The sequence below is a fragment of the Watersipora subatra genome, chromosome 6, assembly GCF_963576615.1.
Source record: "Watersipora subatra chromosome 6, tzWatSuba1.1, whole genome shotgun sequence".
Lineage (NCBI taxonomy): Eukaryota > Metazoa > Bryozoa > Gymnolaemata > Cheilostomatida > Watersiporidae > Watersipora > Watersipora subatra.
This window is the reverse complement of record NC_088713.1, coordinates 329,253-343,077: the sequence shown is the minus strand read 5'-3', so window position 1 is coordinate 343,077 and position 13,825 is coordinate 329,253. Positions and strand designations below refer to the sequence as shown.

The following is a 13,825-nucleotide window of genomic DNA, read 5'->3' as shown; positions in this document are numbered from 1 at the left end:
TGAACAATTCATGTCTACAATATACAGCATTTCAATCCAGCGGTATTATTTATTTGCCATAAGAACGGAACGGCGTATTATTTTGCCTCTGTCAAGCCTCCCAGCAATCTCGTCATGAATTTCTCTGCTAGTAGGTAACGAACATATAACCTGATTCGCTACAGAGATCAGCGATCGTAGCTTTTCGCCAATTGTATTAAACCATTGGCTATAGGAAACTCGAAGCTTATCCCATTGGTTGTGTAAAATTCCCCGCACACGTGAGCTGCTTTTCTTTTACTACAAGCTTTCTTTTGCCGCTCTCGAATAATCGGATTAATGTTTTATGTCAGTGGCTTTTTGTATATAAGCCCAACGAACGTATTTGTCGGGTACCGTACAGAAATCTTTGAAAAGTTTAGAATCGCAGCGATTTGAAAAAAAGTATTACATAAAAAGGGCATACTTTTAGTATTGGTGCCAAAATAGTTCATTTTCAACCATGCACATCGTTCAAGAAGATCGTTACTGCTTGATTAATGTTGGAAGAGCAGCAGGCAAGGTAAGTTTTGTAACTTTGTTACTTATATTATTATATACAATAAAAATAGTGTTCAATGTATATTTGAGCACCGACTGCTTCAGGCCACTCTCGCAGTAAATCGTTTTTTTACCACGGGGCCATCCTCGGCAGTGTTTTTTTATTAGCATTAGATTCGTTCAACTAGTTAGTTTTGTGGATGACTCACGCTGGAAAGCATATTGCACATACAACTGCCTCGTGTTAGTAACAATGTTGAGCCCGAGTTATTTGTAAGGTCTACAAAAGAATTTAACTAGTTCGAGCGATAATGTGTCTAACGACAACAACCAGATATATGCGAATATTTTAGTTGACACTTGTACGAGTCTGTGGTCTCCACTTCTACCTACGGTGATCTAAGGACTTTATTTTAACTTTAACTGTTGATGGCTTTTTAGGGCTTTCGTTAAATTTACTACTTATCAACAATCATGCTCGTTAATGCAAGATTTCTTTCATGTCCTTAGAAATAGGAAATTTGAAAGAATGGTAGTTTGGCATGAAATGTATGTAGGTTGGTGACAAGTTGGTTTTAGTCACGTGACAGTTTTTATTGAACTTTTGACTAAAACTTGTGAAGGTTTTTAACCTTCACACAGATGCTATAATTTCTAATTTGAGTTGTAAAATTCTATTCTAATTTACTACTGCTGAAACATTTTAATTTGTCTATAGGTCTTTTAATAGATGAACAGCATTTTTTCTTGCATTTTGAGATGAACATTAATCTAACAAAAGAGATTTACATGTACAAATGCTTGTCATCCCAAATTGTTGCTTTATAGCAAGAATACATGCACACTGCTATATGCAAATAGCTTTATGGAATCTGTATAATTGCCCTTATCTGGAGGAACATAGCAATCTCAAATGTTTCAGTTGTATTTGAAGCTATTCACATGTACATAGGAAAAAGGTGGTACACACAGCTGTAGATGCAGATATGAGCTACAGATGCACAACTGGTACATCTTTAAAAGAAACCCTCCTTACTGTTCAGGAAAACATGCCATGAAAGATTGTGTATTCGAAGTGTTGCAGAAAACTACACGAGCATGTGAATATTCAAGATATCTTAACTTGAGTTTTTCAGTTTGGGTCTAACTATTTGAAAAATTGTAAAATTATTCATTAGTTTCGTTTGAAAATTTCAAATTCAATTCTAGCGACATACAACTAAGGTGGCTGTGATGAAACTCGTACTCAAAAGTTGCGACTTGAAACTGAGAGCTGATAACCTGCGTCACACTTCCGTCTTGTTAAAAAAAGCTGAGGCTTGGGTGAAATGGCTTTGATGGGAATATAATGAAAACCTTTAGTCAAGTCAGTGCTGTGTTCACCTAAATTCACTTTGTTTAATATTTAAAAAAAGTGTAGAGCTAGGAGCATAGCAATGTCACGCAAAGCACACTCCCTATCTACGCAGTATAAACAGTGTGATATGCCACAATGGGTTATAAGCGTTGTATTTATGATCATGAGTGTTATCATTTAAACATTGCCGTGTTTGCATTGTATCTTGATTACAACACACTTGAACCTAAGTGCAAACATCACTAGCGTAGCTTCGTGTTGGTAGTCCTGTCCTGTTTTAACAGTTTTTCCGTAGGTGTGATGCTACTGCTGCGCTTGGATAGGTGTGATGTCGCTACTGCACATGTGTAGGTGTGAAGCTACATCGATGTAGATACGGCTGCAGTTGGCTACAATATGCCCTGCAACAAATTGGCTACATTCACCAACTTCTAAAATTTCATTATGCTGCCATGTAATTCACAGAATGTTGTGGGAAGTGAGAGCAGGATAATTCAAACGCCTCCGATTTAGGATGACGATTCGGTCTGTGATTGCACATTCCGTGGAAATCTGGTTTTTCTGCTGTTAAAATAAGTAAGCAAGCTCATAATTCTCTGAAATTCTCAGGCTAATGCGGGAGGGGTGTCCATACCTAAAGTTATAGTCTTGAACCCGATTCTTGTAGTAGACTCTGCTATCCACCCCTATTCAAATAATACGAAATATGAAGTCTTGTATGTTCATAGTGCATTCTACAAAAATTACATTATGTAGAATAAAACAGCCTGTGTATATACAATAATACATTTACTGATTATAGTAAAGGTAGGGCCACACGTATCGTGTAATTTCAACTAATCTGGGAAATTCCATTCGTACGAAATTTCTGACCTGCCACACGGAGTTTCCCCACCACGGATTCGTACGAAACTAACTTTCAACTAGCCAATCAGAACGTGGTGATAAATTGAAGCCGATTCCGTTTCAATCTTTCTGGATATGCGCCAAAGAAAACGACCTTCAACATTCAACTAACCTTTTCAACCGACCAATCAAACAACGATTCGTAGGAATTTCTGACGTTTCGTCCAATTCAGGATTCGTTCATCGTGCGCAACCAACGATGGACGAATTCGTCCAAATGTCAATTCGTACGAATCGTTTCGTCCAAATTTCGTCGATTTCGTGAGAATTTTGTCTCGTGTGGCCTTACCTTTAATCGGCGATACATAATACTGTGTGATACAAACTACTGTCAAAAAGTGATAAATGCTGATGTATTTTAGTCCAAAATCGGCAGGTTTATTTTTAAGAAGCTCATGGCAATATGAAACAGTTGGGTGTGCAAGCTGGGTGGCACACTGCCGCCCATCTCAAGTTATTGATCTATAATTGGAGGATGAGCTAAAAAGACGCAGTGATAGACATTCATTAACAATTCTGCACCCTGTATGAGTATTATAAATGCTTTAGTATTGATCTCTGAGGTAGATGTATGCAGATTATTGGCACGCTGCAGCCTGAAACCCTCTAGAGACCAATGCTCACAACTTATCTTCTCAAAACATGCAATATTCATGCAAATTGGTATATAATTGTCCTCATAGACTAGGCTGCACGCGACCACAGGCCAGATCATGTTACATGTAATGATAGCCTTAGCTCCAACATGAAGGCCTGTCTTTAGTTTCTAGCCTGGGTTAAATCTACGAAAGACTGATTGAGATTTTGATGTTTTAAAAAGTAAACTTTGAGTACTAAATGAGGGTAGAGGTGGTTAGAAAAGTCATGCAAACTTCAAGACGACAGTCTGGCAAATGGCACGACTTGCGACTGACAGCGCTGTGACAGGTTGTCGTACAGTGATAGTAGTTTGTATCCTCAACATCTGTTAGAATAATTTATAGAGAACCCAACTCCTGGTCATAAACTTACACAGACGCTTCAATGCACGTTATAATAAACATATTTTTATCAAATCATTATAGCTCTAGTTGCAATCTTGTCAGGTATGTTAAACAACCCCTAAAAGTACGTTGATGCAAGACAATGTAAGTACTTGTAATAGATGTTACCTGCATGCGTGCGAGTCCCGCACCATGTCCTCATAATATAATTACATAACAGTAGTATACTCCCATAGCATTGAATCCTAGTGCTGATCTTAATGGTGAACTTACAAAAAAAAAATTCTTTATCTCATCTGACACAGTCTCGGCATTTTTCCATCATTTGCGATTGTTTTTTATGTTTGAGGTCGTCCGATTGCCAGAATGTTTCAAGATTAAAATCAAAACTTTTACTGTGATTAGAATGCTCGGAAGAAAAATACCTGCCAAATGATGTCACTAGTCGTTATGGTTGCGACAGTTGATATAGTTTCTTGCGGTCAAGTTAACGCATTACACCCCTCTATTCTGTCAGTCTCTTTGCAATCATAGACGTCATAGTCACATTTCCGAGCATCTGATTATTTTAATTGCGACCAAGTTTCGTCGGTTTTAAAATCTTGAAACATCTTGGTAATCAGATCATCTCAAACATTAAAAACGATCGCAAATGATAGAAAAATACAGATAATTTGTGTTAAAATCTACAAAAGATTTGTTAGTTTATCTTCAACAACTAGATTCGGTTGTTCATATGCAAGCGTAACCTGACATGACAAATAGTTTTACGACTCCCTCGCTGTTGAGACAGCGCTCTAAAACTCTACGATCTGTATATATAGTTTTGACTTATGTGAACCACATGAGACACCATGTCAATGCTACGTATCTCGGCAGCTTGGAATAAGGTGGCTGATGCAGTCAACCCATTATGACTCGCCCTAGAGTGAAGGAAGAACTGGCGTGTCTTGTGTTACCATGTGAAGGGCAGCTGATGGGTTTGACGAGATAGCAGTACAGCAAGCAGTATTTTAGGCATAGATGGGCTACCAGCATCCTTGAAATGTCACAGCTTGCATTATTGACACCCTAATGTTTGTATCAGCCGTTAGCAAGCTGTGCAGTAAATGTTAGTTGCCAATCTAATGCCTTAAATTACAGTAACAACTTGTTAGCTTGGCTTTTCTCTGAGAGCTTGAGGTGGTTCTTGGTCTAGGCGTGAGCAATTCCCTGAATTCGACCGGTTGATACATTTTTTCATCTGTGAAAGATGAACATACCAAGCATCTAGTAGGCTTTATCCAAAAATATCGATGTTTTTATCATTTTCGATTATTGTTGATGTTTGAAGTGATCTTACTGCCATGATATTTTAAACCATAACTGTCACGAACAACTTTTATTGTATTTACTAGGTAAATCAGACACGCTGATTCCGATTTTGTACTCAAAATAAAGATTAGTCCACTAACCTTCAAAGTCATTTAGGCTTTTTTAAAGCGTTTCAATATCCGTTTCGAAAACAACACAATCGGCATTACAAGCTCCGCCCATAAATATGTGACGAAACCTAGCTTTTTCAGAAACGGAAGTTAGGAAAGTTTAGTCCGATTTAAAATAATAGAGATGGGTGTCTTAAAACCCATTATTGTCGAAATCCAGCCTGTAAAATAATTTCAGTTTTTTATGAAAGGGATATAAACTATTTAAAATTGCTCGCAGCTTGTTACATGACGTTTAAATGGGCTGGACGCCGAGAAAAAGGAGCTCAAAAAGCGCGGTTTTATCACGAGCTAGCGTTGTTATCGCGCTTTTTAAATACGCAATGCTGAATAGCTTATCTATATTTCAGAAAAAACTGATATTATTTTTAAAGCTGGATTTAGATATTAATAGATTTTAAAACACCCATCTCTATTATTCTAAATCGGTCTAAACATCTTTACGTAACTTCTGTTCCTAAAAAGCTAGGTTACGTCAAGTATTTATGGGCGGAGCTTGTTATGCCGATCGTGTTGTTTTCGAGACCGATATTAAAACGCTATAAAAAATCCTTTATTACTCTGAAAGTTAGTGGCCTAATCTTTATTTTGATTACAAAATCGGAATCAGCATGTCTGATTTACCTAGTAAATACGATAAAAGTTGTTCGTGGCAGTTATGGTTTAAGATTGAAATCGACAAAACTAGATCACGGTAGGAATGTTCAAGCAAATAGCAATGAGCTATTGCAATGATATCGCTAGCTCATTGCTATAGTTCATATTATTTTATATTTGCATTCGTGTTGCAGCGTCGCGCCTCTTTATTCCGTCAGTCTTTTTGCAACTATAGGCGGAATAATCCTACTTTCGCTTGGTCTGTGCGCTTTAGCTGTGTTGAAGGTTTGTCATATTTCGAATCTTGAAACATCCTGGCAGCCAGATCAACTCCAACATCAAACTAGCAAACGATAAAAAATACCGGGACTCTCTCATAAAATCTACTGAAATTTTGTGCATATTTAATATTGTATGGCAAGTCGAGTGGTATAAACTAGTTCTAGAAGGAAGTGAAGTGATACACATATTTATTCCTGTAAATAATAATTGTCATATATAGATATATATATATATTTATATATATATATATATCTCGACAATTCAGTGTGGGGGGAGTTTGTCCAAATTTGACAATCTTAAACTCTCGACTCTGTGGGGAAACAACTCTGCTTTGGAACTAGTTCCCGTGACATGAAACCTTTCAAATGAGCTGACTCATCCTTCGCTATAATAATTTTTGTGGTTTACAACCCTTGCTAGTAAGACAGTGTCCCTCTACCAGCAGAACTTCTAGAGTAGTTCTACCAGCAGAACTCAAGTTGGTGCCGCCTGGCATTCCCTTACCAGCATTGACAGCCAGTCCCCCTATCTATGGTCTACATAGTGACAGGTTGTTTTGTGTGATTTGAGTCATCACTCGGCACACCCGCGCTGCCACCTCTACAACAAATTATATTCATTTAGGTAACGCAGTTGATAGATCTCCAGCAAACGACCAGAGTGGCAAACAAAAGCTAGAATAGTCGGGTGAAACTGTGTGGTGCTAGACTAGTTGGCCATTCTTGTTCTCATATGTCAACTCAAGTGAGCCGTTCCGGAACACGTTCAGCACTGGCTAACCAAGCCTTCAATATCAACCTGTGTATGGCTAGGCTCTGTCATGTTAGCCAGCGCTGAACATGTTCCGGAACACTCCTGAACACATTCAGCACCGGCTAACCAAGCCTTCAATATCAACCTGTGTATGACTAGGCTCTGTCATGTTAGCGAGCGCTGAACATATTCCGGAACACATTCAGCGCTAGCTAACCAAACCTTCAATTTCATCCTAGGGGTGGCTTTGCTCTGATGTTATAATATCCCATGCTATGTTTGGCCTACGACTAATTCACTGCCATGCCTGAAGATGCGCTGTAATTTCATATTGATCCGACGCTGCTCTCAGCTCATCAATACTCTTCCACCCCTGCCCTTTGTCCTCGCACATCTTTCCTAAATCGTTCTCTGCTCAAGTTCTGCCGAGGGCTTTTGACTACAGCTGCGCTGCTGGCCACATATGTCCAAATATTACTTTAGCTTAATAGCCTTAGGTCCTAATAAACAGTACCAAGGTTGAAATATTCAGGAAAGACAGGCTATTTTTTAGGTTTGCTTCGCTGTCTCTCAATCCTTTAGCCAGGTGTGACCAAATTACAGTTTAATTGGTCAATTATGAAAGTGAGAGGTCTATTTACACTATGGATGATGTGATAATGATGGTTAGTCGAGATGACCTACATAATATGTAGGTCTCGACTAACTATCATAAATGATCACCATACTATAACGTTGCAATAGCTAGTCACTCTATTCCCAGAGCTCTCCATATGTAAGTCTATTGTAGTTCTGTTGGATTATACCCATTAGAAAGGTCAGGACAAACAAACATGGCATGTTCATCCACCGTTAGGTATGTTGTAGATCAAGTTCTGTATGCTCGATGAGATGTACAAGGAGGTCGGAAAGGAATACACACTGAGGGTTAGTTTAACAATGCACCGGAGATTCAAGAATCCAATTGCTACATTGTATGCTAGTTTGTCATCAATACTGAAGACAAACAATAATGTTTACACATTATAACCTCTAAACAACAAACTCTCATGCGTACCAACTGACAATAGCTAGCTAACGCATGCCATTGTCAGCTGTAGATATGCCCTGCCATTGTCAGCTGTAGATATGCCCTGCCATTGTCAGCTGCAGATATGCCCTGCCATTGGTAGCTGTAGATATGCCCTGCCATTGGTAGCTGTAGATATGCCCTGCCATTGTCAGCTGCAGATATGCCCTGCTATTGGTAGCTGCAGATATGCCTTGCCACTGGTAGCTGTAGATATGCCCTGCCATTGTCAGCTGCAGATACGCCCTGCCATTGTCAGCTGTAGATATGCCCTGCCATTGTCAGCTGTAGATATGCTCTGCCATTGTCAGCTGTAGATATGCCCTGCCATTGGTAGCTACTTTTAAAGTCAACACATCCCATTTATTGCATGGAAGCGATCACTTCTCTGCAGATATCTTTGCTTTTTGGTCAATCTGTATCAACAGATAGCATAAGATCCATGAATCCTAATGTATCATTACAACTGAACACATTCTCATTGTAAACCATCTACTAGATAGCCAAGTCTACCTCTAGGTTGCCAATGCTGCCTTAAATTCACTGAGCCTACCTTGCTGGTTATATGTAAATATAATCTGTCATTAGCTGAGAGATCTAATCAGTCATTGTTCACGCTTATACTTACCCATGAACTTGGAGTTGTCTACTTTTACTGACAAATAGTTGGCATGGTCATTACTATCAAAAAAAACTTGCAAGATCTACCAAATAATAGCCATTTTATGATTTACCGAAAACATGTGTTATACGCCTCGAGCAGCGATGAAGATATTTGGCCAGTTTTCATAGTGGCATCGAGGCTTTTGCATAAGAACTACCTAAACAAAGTCATGAATTTGTTTTGGAAATGTGATTATAATTTGAATATTATGCGTTCACTTCCTAGACGTACCTCTCCACCGAAGCGTACCTCATCTCTCCCTATGAATAGGCTCCTGTACTAATAAACCCTACTCCTAGCTCCTATTTGTACCCTATAAAAGTAGGTAATGCAAACACACTCTTGTTTTGGCCTGCTTTAAAGGTCAGTTCAAGGTTGTGTCAAATTTCCTTTTTGTAGGCAGCTCTGTTGAAAGGATGTGAGACTCGCGGCGCATCTGTGCATGTTTTGGCATTTCCCATGAAAGAGACGGAGAATGATGATAGACAAGTCACAACAATTCAGGAGATAATATGGTAGGTGTCCATAATGTGAGTTCTCCAACTTGATTGGTCTGTTGGTGGGTATATGATGTCAGTCCTGCCGCCTGATTGGTCTGTTAGCAGACTATCGCTCAAGGCTAGTTAACGCTACAACCTCGTATGTCGGTGTTAATCTCACGATACTTTGATCGTCTGTAATAAGTTATAACAATGTTTACATTATCGCAAGCCCATCCGCGTTTACATCATTGAAATGTCCACAGTATAGTATTCTCATTGTACAATGCTGTCACAAAATTGATGGAATACTAGTCCCGCAGTGACAGTCATGGAAAAAATACAGATTGAGCAATTCGTGACGGCCGATCATCATTGCCGATGTGGTGCACTGCACATTGCACAGGCTGTCATGGATGCTCAACGAACCATCAGAAAAGTTTGACGGTTGCAATCTTTCCCGCCGTATCTGCGCTGTCTCGGCCAAGCCATCTGTTTAATACGCACATAGTTGATCAGCAATTGATGAGAAGACAACTACGATATGGCGTGTTGTCTTTTCTTGTCCTATATACATGTAGAGTGAACCAGCCTTAAGGATGATTGCATGACTTTGTCTTATTCTAAAGCCAGGCAACTTGTTTTCGCTGAGTCTTGATGTATAGATAACTAGATGATTATCTCCCTTACCAATAGACCCATAATGCCCCAGCTATATTGTTGAGTTTGTGCCGACTTAGAAGACTAAGCCCACTGTGCCGACTAAGTCCGACTTACAATATGTAAATACAACAGATGTTTCTACTACGCATATAGTCCGTTCCGAGAACATTTACGTCATACGAACAGTGAAGTACATACATGTATATTACTTAATCTGCTCCAAGGTTTTCATGAACTCACTCCTTTAGCCCGTCAAACAGGAAAAACGAGACTTAACTCTTTAATTCAATGACCCTACAGTAGCTGTAGCATTATTAGTTAGTATTGGCAACTATTCTCTTTTTCTCGTCACTCAGTTTAGTGCTCATGATTACGATAATTTCGCAATAAATTAAAGGAAGCATACATTCTCGATGTCAGTTTACATTGGTTTTTTTATAAACTGTAAATGTTTTTTTTTTTATAAATTTTTTTCTAGACAGTAATGTCAATTCTGCAAAGAATAAGATGAAAAAGATTTTATCCCTAAAATAGAGTAAAATGAATATAAATATCTACTATTGTAAGATTGGTGTCTTTTCATTTTTCCAAAGCCAGGATAAGGGCCGAGAATAAGAGATTGATTTTAACAAGACCTTAATTCATTGCATTCGACTTTGTAGACCAACACTCTGCACGTGCATTAATCGACCACCTTTAGGTATTTCTGAATAATTGTAAACATACTTATTCTTTGTGCATTATCTTAGCACACCTGATCTCTCACGGCACACTAGCCTACCAGGGAGCTAGTGTATATAATAGAGATACCCCTATAGACTACCAGGGAACTAGTACATGTAATCAAGATACCTTATACATTGTTTTCTCTCCCAAATGCGGCAAGAGACTGAAGATTGATTACGTTTTTGTTGTTAAAAAGCTGAAAAAGCTGTTAAAAAGCTGAACTTTTTAAACATGAAATTTGAAAGGCCGAGGTGGTTAGCAAACATTAAATTTGGAAACTTTAGAGCAAGGGAAACAATTTCTAATTGACCGAAATTTGTCTATCGGTCTTGATATGACCGTAGGTTTTCTGAGAGTCTGTGAGAGCAACATGCAGGAAAGAACACAACTCCTGTTCATAAACTTACAAGAGTCGATTTTCTAATGCACATTATGATAAACATAATTTTATTAAATTATTCCTAGAAAATGATAGTTTCAAGGTTAACCAAGAGACCCTCAGTATTCCAGTCGAATTTGAGAACTCGCACTGACTCGATGCTTTGTCTTTGACAATTAATATGTTATACGAAGCAAAGCTGCATACATTCTTCATGGTACATGGAATTACTGTTATAAGAGCTCCTACTGACCTGTTACAGTTGCCTTCCAAGGCAGTGAGGCTTCGGCAATGAATGCAATGACACTTACTTGCTGTTCATAGAACTTTCCTTTCGAGTGAAGGATTACTTCATAGCCTGTGGTTCTTGTGAAAAGTCTATGGAACTTTGCCTGGTCTGCACAAGAGGCTTGTTGAGGTGCTGTTGGCTATTTTATTTCTATCATTTCTTTTAGGAAACTTTGCCATCCGGAGTCCGCTCCTTCCTTCGACTCTTTGAGACACATAAATGGTAACTCTATGGATAACAGAGAAGAAAACCTTGCTCTAGTTAACCCTGAGGAGATAACTCCATTTTATGGACAAGAAGTTACAGAGACAACACAAGCATCTAAAATTGATTGCAGAACCTACAGTTCCTGTGTTACTCAGTTGATATCTCTCACCACATGGACAGTACGTATTTCGCCTGCCTTTCTGCCCTAGCAGCCAGCACATACTTGCTGGTGTCACTTATCGAACTCCTCGTATGTTATTAATTAATATATTTTATAGAATGTTCCAGAATGCATAAGCTCTGTTGCTGGCGCGGTGTGCAGCCCCCTTCCTCCGTCTGCTAAGCTCGATGAATATGGGAAGCTGTTAGACTCGACTGATGGAGTGTTAACGACCCACGAATGTCACTATCTGCCGTGTACTAACTTGGAGAGAAAAAGGCTGGAATATGACTCTTGTGGTGGTTGCCTAGCAGTTAGGTGGGCACTTATATAACGCATATGAGATTAGTGTATTAGTGTATTTTACTCGAGTGTAAAGTAACTTATCACGTTCACCTTTTCGTATGCTCCAAGGTATCGCAACTCCCAAACACATCTGAGCTCAGTGCATTAGCATTGTATTTCACTCGAGTTTAAAGTAACATCACTTTTCATATGCTCCAAGGTGTCACAACTCCCAAACGCATATGAGATTAGTGTAAGTGTATTAGCAGTGTATTTCACTCGAGTTTGAAGTAACTTATCATTTTTCACACGCTTCAAGGTGTCACAACTCCTAAACGCATATGAGCTTACTGTATTAGCGGTGTAGTTCCCTGGAGTGTAAAGTAACTTATCACATTTCCGTATGCTCCAAGGTATCACAACTCTCAAACACATCTGAGGTTAGTGTATTAGCCGGGTAGTTCACTCTAGTAGTTCAAAATACCTTGGGTCATTTCTTTCAAATGCTCCTGAATTTCACATCTTCCAAATGCATCCGAGATTAATGTATTAGCTGTGTTTCACTCTACTAGTGTAAAATGGGAGTCCTTTTTTCACATAATCCTAGGTATCATAACTCCCAATTGTATGTTCTCTTCTGGTGTAAAAGATCCGCACACACAGAATATTTGACTCCCCGTCAAATGTTTCTCATCCTTAGTTTCATTTAAAATTTGTTGGCTATTTGATTGTCAGACAAGAATTGTCGCATATTTTATAGATAGAGCATATCGTCGATCTCTACTTCTCGTTTAACGTAAATAGCATAATTCCTTTCAGGTACTGCAGCAGCGAGTGCCAGCTGCTAGATTGGCCGTTCCACATGCAGCAGTGCCAACTTGTCCAGCATCTCGTCAGCCAATCAGATAGTTGCAGAACTCTACCCAAACTCTCTATCCAGTTAGAGAGTGACAATTCCCAACAACGACTAACTAGCCAATCTGAACGCAATTACTCATTACCAGTGACCAATAATATAGTATCACATAGCTGTGCTTTTGAGTTAGATCGCTAGATTCTAGTAAAACTTTTTATATTGGCTAGCAGAGTGTTGTTTCGTGCAATGCGGAGTGTTGTATCGTCCACCACCGAGTATTGTATTGTTCAGCGCTGACCTATGGGTTATGCGAGTTTTCTAATCACTATGACAACTGTAGTTCACACACTACTAACACTTGTTATGCAGATTCTATTTTAGTACCTTATAGTTAAATTATTAATCTAACCAAATAATTTTATTTTCTGTTTTCCAGTGAATGGCAAGAGGTGCCTTTGTGTTTCCTCATTTGTATTATAAACGAATGTTGTTTTTCACGTTACTACTAATATTTTAATTACAATTCTCCATTGTTTGTAGTAATTTAACTTAATTTATTTAGTTGGCTGTTTCTGTGGCAAGCGAGGTTCGTTGGCCCAATTTCAATCTCCCTGCCGATTGGCTGAATTTGTTTGTTAGAAATAAAGTTAATTTTATCGCTATCACCTTGGAGCACAGCATTTAGTCAAAGCACCAAGCACACATCATTCACCTTCATCTAGTAGCATAGCATTAAGACAGACTCAAGCGAGCAGATTGGGCAACCAAGTAAAATCTTACCTCGAGCATCACGATTTCCAAAAATAAAATGGTTCAATATTGCCCAATATATAGTATAGGATCAGAAGGCCTCCGTTTTAGTTGCAGTATCACTCACTCTGTAAACGGTCATGTGTTAGATAAATCGCCATTACAGGATCACAGATATCGTTAATACGATTGGAGATAACTCGCTAAATGAGGCTGATTTTCAACTCGTTTGCCTTAAAAAATTGCCATCAACCGATTAAATTGCTGTATCGTGAAGCGCCGATTTTATCCAGCAGCATAGAAAGTACAATATCATTTTGGAGTTAGCTCCCCAATATCCATGTGACCGAGAGCCGGTGTACCACACACCCATGCTTACTGTGCCACTGTAACAATCAGTGCTCTGGTATTGCCACT

The 13,825-nt window shown here is 38.8% G+C and overlaps 1 protein-coding gene across 1 annotated transcript; it reads left to right on the top strand.

Annotated features, from left to right (window-relative positions):
* Positions 1-333: 333 nt before the first annotated feature.
* Positions 334-13,264, top strand: LOC137398702 (zinc finger MYND domain-containing protein 19-like). The gene is made up of 6 exons (XM_068084888.1): positions 334-541; positions 7,749-7,808; positions 9,014-9,129; positions 11,317-11,536; positions 11,636-11,835; positions 12,622-13,264. The coding sequence occupies exons 1-6, from the start codon at positions 482-484 to the stop codon at positions 12,854-12,856; spliced, it is 891 nt and encodes a 296-aa protein (XP_067940989.1). The 5' UTR covers positions 334-481; the 3' UTR covers positions 12,857-13,264.
* Positions 13,265-13,825: the final 561 nt, after the last annotated feature.